The 7,637-nt window shown below is 37.1% G+C and overlaps 1 protein-coding gene across 1 annotated transcript; it reads right to left on the bottom strand.

The window, feature by feature from the left end:
- Positions 1 to 4,277: 4,277 nt before the first annotated feature.
- Positions 4,278 to 7,287, bottom strand: LOC107798413 (pentatricopeptide repeat-containing protein At5g66520-like). Its single transcript, XM_016621396.2, has one exon. The coding sequence runs from the start codon at positions 6,259 to 6,261 to the stop codon at positions 4,351 to 4,353; it is 1,911 nt and encodes a 636-aa protein (XP_016476882.1). The 5' UTR covers positions 6,262 to 7,287; the 3' UTR covers positions 4,278 to 4,350.
- Between the last annotated feature and the right edge of the window lie 350 nt (positions 7,288 to 7,637).

The raw sequence follows: 7,637 nt of genomic DNA, 5'->3' as shown, positions 1-7,637 counted from the left end.
ATAACAATTAACGCACCATTAAGTAATAATTAAGCATAAAATTGTACAATTGGACATTAAATGCTAAAAATGCAAAAGATGCCTATTTTTGTAATTTTCAACTTTTGTAAAACAAACTTAATTAGTAACAATTGTAGAATTAAATCCTACATGCAAAATGCGACATATTTTTGTATTTTTTATTAATTTAACAAATAAACATGCACAGACAAATACAAATAATTATCCAAAAATGTCAGAAAAATTTTCAAAATTACACACCAAGGAAAATCATTTTATTTTGCATTTTTTGGGAGTAATTCTCATATAGGGCAAAAATCACGTGCTTACATCTGGTTTGGATCGCTTTGGGCTGGGTCAGATTGTAGGGGTCGAGGCCATTTGGTATCTTTGATGCGTTCGATAGCCGATACGATGGCAGCAACATCAACGTTAAAGTTATATTCTGATAACCTTGGTGCTTCTTTAGGTCCGATAGGTCTGTCGAAGCCGTTCTTGCTCATGAGTCCCCAATTGCTTTTGCCTCGGTCATTTCTCCTTTCATTTCGCATAGAACCCCGTCCGGACCCACTATTTCTTTGATCCTCATTGTACGACTGATATCGATCCCTGTTCGGTCGTGGTTCACAATCGATATCTCTCTTGACTCTTTCTATGGGTCTAATAGGATAAAGGGACCCGGAAGGAGCCCCCAATTGATCATCTTTGACTCTGATCTTCGATTGATATCGGTTATGCACATCAGCCCAAGTGACAGCTGGATATTCTATTAGATTTTGCTTCAACTGTTGTGAAGCCACCGAACTTCGAATATTGAGTCCTTGGGTAAAAACATGAATGGCCCAATCATCAGCGACTGGTGGCAGGTCTATCCGTTCTATTTAAAATCGAGATACAAACTCTCTGAGCATTTCATTATCCTTTTACCTTACTTTGAAGAGGTCTGATTTCCTGGTTTCGACCTTGATAGCCCCGTCATGTGCATTCACAAAAGAGTCTGCAAGCATAGCAAATGAGTCAATAGAATTAGGGGGTAAGTTGTGATACCATATCATAGCTCCATTTGATAGGGTTACTCTGAATTTCTTCAACAAGATATACTCGATCTCGTCATCCTCCAAGTTGTTTCTTTTGATGGCGCATGTGTATGAAGTGACATGCTCGTTTGGGTCGCTCGTTCCGTTGTACTTAGGAATCTCGGGCATGTGGAATTTTTTAGGGATCGACTTTGGAGCCACACTCGGAGGGAAATGTTTCTGTACAAACTTTTTGGAATCCAAGCCTTTCAATATCGGCTGGCGCTCCCGGGATCTGGTCGACCCTAGAATATTAGGTTTCCACCTTTTTGTTGTTTGCTTCGATTTTCTTCTTCCCTGATTCTATTCGTTTTGTCAGCTCCTCGAGCATTTTTATGATCTCGGGGTTTTTACTCGATCTTTCGCACTCGACCTTTCCGCGACCGATTCCTCCCTGTGAGTAATTTCTAGAGACGGGTCGGGCTCGATCCTACTGGGTACGCGGCTCTGGTTTTGTAACTGAGCTATTGCCGTTGTTGAGCCTAGAAGATTTTGAAGATCATCCGTAGATTGACCCCATCTCCTCCATTGTTTTGAGTATTCCATGCTGTCGACCGGGCATCCACCACGGATGTTATTCTCGGGGTCAGTAGGGGGCTTGTATCGATAACCACGTGCGAATTAGCATCTAACGGGTCCGCAATTAGAATTCCGACTGGATCAATGGGAGGTACCTAGTTACCAGGCGCTATGTTATTATTTTTACCGTGGTGACCAAATTCATTGTGAGTAGGTAGAGGTGTTAATTGTGAGTTTGACATTTTGAGCTTAGCCTGAAATCAGAGACGCTTCAAAGAATAAGTGTAAAATAGTGTGTGTTATGGAAATTTGAGTCAAATAACCACTATTATCGTTAGTCCCACAGTGGGCGCCAAATTGTTTACTCTCGAAATCGGATAACAATTGAATTTATACGCGGTTTTAAGGATACGTGATCTAACTTGATACAAATTGAGAAATCAGATTAATATTGAAATTAATGGTAGAAAAGTAAATGCAAACCACACAAGTTGAAAAATCTTGGCCTTGAAGGTAGGTCACCCTCGAGTCAAAAGTGCCTTACTCGATGTCGGAACAGAAGGATAGAGTAATAAGAACTAATAACAACAATATATTGCTTTTGGATGCGTGTTAGAATATGTATTACAAAAGAATCGGACCCCCTTTATATAGTAGGGGAGTTCTGCTTTAGATACAATTCTATAAAAGGTAAGAAATCTCACGTTTTGCTAATTAATCGTTCTCTCATTGATACGTGCCGAGCTTCCCGCCGTGATATCCCGTCGATTGCGGATATTTTGGCCTTCCGTTATTGGGTCCGATAATGTTTCCTCGAGCTTATTCGGAGTCGGGATCGGTTCCGGAGTCACGGGCTCGAAAATCTTGAAGACGTATGTTATGACTTTGTACTTTAGTTCGATGGAACCCGGGGTCGATGTTCAATCCATCACATTTCGGTCTCGATCCGTCATGTAACAGATGAGCCCGGTTTCGATGGAATACAATAATAAAGGAGCATTTGGGGAGGGGGAAGAGAAAACGGAATTGAAACCCTTCTATTTTATGGCACCACAATCCAAATATATTCGATACTTTATTATATAGAGAATGCAGATAAAAGACTCGGAACCGAACATGGTTGTCTGCAAATTTACTAATTTGAAATTTCATTTTACTTGTTCACAGTTTTAAGTCAGTATGTGGGCAGAGTGCCACTAAAGTTCCTGAATTTTCTTGGTAGTATAAAAGTTCTGTGGAAAGACGATAAAGTTCTAAGTTAAAGAAATGAAGATGTGTTTGTAAGGGTATTTTGAAGAATCAAAAGATGTGTACAACATTAATCTATTACAACCATATAGTATGTTAGCAAAATTCTAATATATATATATAAGACATGGACAGAAGTAATAGACTCTATTAAAGATTTGGAAAAACCTCTTTTTAAAGGTTTTAATACTTCCGTGCTAGAGAAATATTAGGGCCAAACTATTTTGTTTCATCAAGTCTGAGACAGTTCCAAAATCCAGATACTATTCCTCAGGATAATATCCAGAAAGATACAAATCAGAAAATTAATATATGTGAGTATTATACAACCATGACAGAGAGTTTCAAAAGACTAAATCGGAAGAATGAATTTTTACAAGAGAAAATTAAACTTCTTGATCAAATCAAGACTTTAGAATCTAGAATTCACGCATTAATGTTTGAACTAGCACAAACTTAGAGTTCTCTATCTCCTTCAAAAATGGATGAGACGGATGTGTATTCCTATTGAATACAGATAAACCTATTGTATCACATCTAGATATAACTAGTCTGGTTTAAACGGTAGACGATAAAGACATATCAAATCCGTTAATGGCTGACACTTGCCAAAACGTGTAAATTTAACTCCTGAAATTAAAGAAAGAAGAAGGTTGCCAAGTTATATTACTCAAGGAGAAACATCCAAAAGAAGATAAGTAATTTCAAGAAAAAAAATGTTGAAAAATAAAAAATATCAAAGCAGATATAAGAAAAATTCTTGACAAAGGATAAATGCGTATTGAAAAGGGAATCACACAAAGAAAAAGCTAACCAACAGAATTTATAAGAGGACAACACAGATAAAGACTAAGATATGGGATATCACGAAAGATGACTCTAGAATGAACTTCGATTTAGTGGCTTTGCATAATTTGGACACATGAAAATAGAATGAAGAAACATAAAGCTGAATAGTAATGGAAACAAAAAGACATAAAGGTGTAAATTTGAAAAAATGAATGGTCCAAAGAAATGATTTGCGTCAAAAGATAAGATCAATAAGTCAGGAAAAAGATAAATAAATAGCTAATCTTTAAAAACAAAAACAACTATATAGCACATCGACCGATGACGAAGTACACAATTATCAGGAACAAGAAATAGCTAATCTTTATTGGTTTCTTCAAACTTGTTATTACGCTGCAATCTTGGTTACTTAAATCTGTTTGAATAATCAAGATGGAGATGGCAGAAATATCACTGCTCTTGTCTCTACTCCATGAAATTTCTCACAAGACTACATTAATCATGTGCTTTTTGACATTAATCCAAATCCTTAAATACTGCTTTATTAGCGCCATAAAATTAAGTATTGGGTAAGGCTACTAAACATGTCCTCATGTTCCATTTAAGTAATTCACCAAAAGTTTCTATATAAGAAATCGTGCATGATTTTAGTGAGGCTCAAATGAACTGATGACTTTCCATATACTGCAGTATACAAAAGGTCCTAGTGCAAGATTTGCTACCAATAGTCCTTACAAGAGCAAAGACCATCTTTAAAACAATGAAATCTATTCCTATCACGCACAACTATCTCTCGCTTGGCAATTTCTGATATTACTTTGAAAGCAGCATGGCAGTCTTCACAAACGCGAAGATTCTTCATTATCCTTATTGTTTCTCCTGGTTTGGTGGTCATCAAACCAAAAACAAGGGCCAATTTCTCACTATGGCGATACAAATATTTTTCTTTCTCATTCTCTTCCATGTCTAGTAGAACCACTGAAGTATTTGGTACATATCCTTTGAACTTCATCCGTTCTAGCAGTTTGTCCCATCTTTCAAAGATCTCCTCTGCTTGAGGATGGTTATCATCTCCAGCCACAAATTCATGCATTACTCCTGCTATAGTTATTGAACTCCAACCTGGTGTTTTCTTTACTCCTCGATCTTTCATCAACTTCCTCACCCTTGCTGCATCTTCCCAGCGCTTAGCTTCTGCATAGATATTTGACATAATTATATAGTATCCGTCATTAAGAGGGTCCAATATACCTAGGTGCCTCATAGCTTCCTCGGCCATGTCCACATCCTTTTGAATTCTACATCCACCTAGAAAAGAACCCCATATGACACCATTTGCATTTATAGGCATGCTTACGATGAACTCATATGCCTCTTTAAGAAGTCCTGCGCGACTCAGGAGATCAACCATGCAACCATAATGCTCAATTTGGGGAGTAATGTTATAGTCTCTAGTCATACTAGCGAAAAATTCTCGCCCCTCATTGACCAACCCCATATGGCTACAAGCATGCAAGACTCCAAGAAATGTGACCTCATTAGGCTTCATTCCTGTTTGGATCATGTTGTTAAAGAGTTCTAAGGCTTCATCAGCCTGTCCATGCATAGCTAAACCCTGGATCATAGCAGACCACGATACAATTGTCCGTTCCTTCATTTCTTCAAAAACAGCTTTTGCAGCCTCTAAGCATCCACACTTAATGTACATGTCAACCAGAGTGTTGCAAACGTGAATATTTCTTTTAAACCCGCTCTTATTTGAATACTCATGAATCCTCCTGCCCAATTGAAGTGCACCCAAATCAGCACAAGCTGCAAGAACAGCCACTACAGTCACCTCATTCGCCCTCAAGCCGGTCTCTTCCATTTCTGTGAAAAGTCTAATAGCTTCTTTAGCCTTCCCGCAATGAACAAAACCAGTGATCATGGCAGTCCAAGACCTTAAATTTCTCTCCGGCATTTTGGAAAACAATTCAAACGCCCCGTCAATATCACCCTTCTTCGCTAATTGGGTAATCATTATATTCCAAGACACAACATCTCGTTGAGGCATTTTATCAAACAGAAGCATGGAATCAGCCATTGCTCCACAAGTAGCATACAAGTGAAGAAGTGCATTTAGCAATACTAAGTTCGACAGAAACCCAAGTTTCTCTATATACGCATGAACAATTTTCCCACATGAAAGATCCAGTAATTTCACACAAGCCTTGAGAGCAAAAGAGCAAGTAAAAATATCAGGTACAACATTGTAAATGCGCATTTGATGAAACAAGAAAATGGCATTTGTTACACAATTGCCCTCAGCAAGATTTCTCAAGCAGCTATTCCACACAGAAACTTCTGACTGCTCAATACAGTTGAAAATCTGTTGAGCAAAGGGGAAGGTGGGAGTAAGTGCACAAACGGAGGCAACACGGGAAAGTGGGAGTAGTGAGAGAGGTCTATTGGTTTTAACGAGGAAAGCAACAACTTGTTTGAGCTCGAACGGGGAGTTGAAATTGTAGAGGGTTTCTGAAGTGGGTATTTGCACATTGTTTTTGGGATCAAAGGAGCGTTTGAGTTGTGGGGAGAGAAAGGTATGGTTGGGAAGTGAAGATGCCAAACAAACAGACTGCAGCATGGCCATGAGGAAGCATCAACCTTTCTATGTGTGTGTAATTATAACTTTTGAGTTTTGACTCGTAACCAAGAAATCAGAATTTATTATGTTTAATCCGAATTCTCATAGTTTGAATTCCAGATGAAAGAAAATTTTGTGGTGTTAAATTATTACTCTACTTACCTAGAAATATAGATACAGATTTAGGGTGTTTTCTATAGGAAGGAAAATATTTTTCATGGAAAATGAATGAGTTTATGATTTATTTTTTCTTGTTTGGTTGGTGAGTGAAAAGAAAATATTCATTTGTTAAAAAACGTAATTACTTTTTCGCCACTTAAACTTGTATGGCTTTTGAAAGCTGAAACATAAATTTTGAATTTTACCATTTTTGGACACCTGTATGTTCAAGGTCCACTTCTTCTTTTTTGTCAAATTAATTTTTTTTGCACATAACCCTTCCACTCTCTCAGAACCCACCAGAAAAAATATTCCTGAATTGGAAAATGACCTGAAAACCTTCAGATTTTACCGGTCAAATATCTTCGGTGATTATTTTTTCCTCTCCCCCTAATATTTTTCAATTTCACTGTTTTATCATCTTCTCACATACAAAATAAGAACCATATGCAAAACCTTCAAGTCCAACTTTTGACCACCAAAAATCATAGAGAAAAAGTCACAAACTCAGAGACAAAAATCACCACCTCCAAAAATCAGAGAGAAAAATCAGGAAGCGGCGAATAACTTTTACCATGATTGAAATCTGACCCGATTTTTTCTAGCAAATCAGCAAAAAATTTCAACAAATCAAAAAGAAGTGAACACTGCTGCTTTTCAATTTCTTATTACCTATTCTTACTCCAAAAACCAGTCCCGATCTCTTCCATCTCTCTTGATATGATGAATTTATTTTATGATAATGAATGTTGACTTTTCTCTAATATGAAGTTTTTAAGTGTAATTGATGGTTAAAAATTAAAGAATAGTCAGATATGTGGATTGAATATGGAGCTTTTGAGTTTGATTTATCAAAATTTTGGTTATGGCTTTAATTAAGAATAAAAGAAAAAAAAGACGGGAAAGGAAGCAGAAGAAGACAAATGGAGGGGGTGGCTTTTCTCTAATATGACCCGATAAATTTTTCTATTTTTTAAATTAATTATTTATCTTCTTTGTTTTAATTATTTATCGTATTCAAGTGCTTAATGCTCGTGATTAACACGCAATTGGCCACATCAGCTATAATATTGCCACATAAGCATAGTCAACGGTCAACGGTGTTTATTAGTAGATATTTGCTCAAGTAGATGTGTCCAAATGGAAAAATCCAAAGTTCACGTATCGGCTTTCAAAAACCCTATAAGTTTAAGTGGTCACGAAGCCATTTCGCCTTGTTGAAA

This window comes from Nicotiana tabacum, chromosome 10, assembly GCF_000715075.1.
Source record: "Nicotiana tabacum cultivar K326 chromosome 10, ASM71507v2, whole genome shotgun sequence".
NCBI classification, from domain to species: domain Eukaryota; kingdom Viridiplantae; phylum Streptophyta; class Magnoliopsida; order Solanales; family Solanaceae; genus Nicotiana; species Nicotiana tabacum.
The sequence above is the reverse complement of the archived record's forward strand: the minus strand, read 5'-3'. Positions and strand labels throughout refer to the sequence as shown.

Bases quoted from the DNA above. Each gene is read 5' to 3' on its own strand.
- LOC107798413 (XM_016621396.2), bottom strand. From the start codon at position 6,261: ATGGCCATGCTGCAGTCTGTTTGTTTGGCATCTTCACTTCCCAACCAT.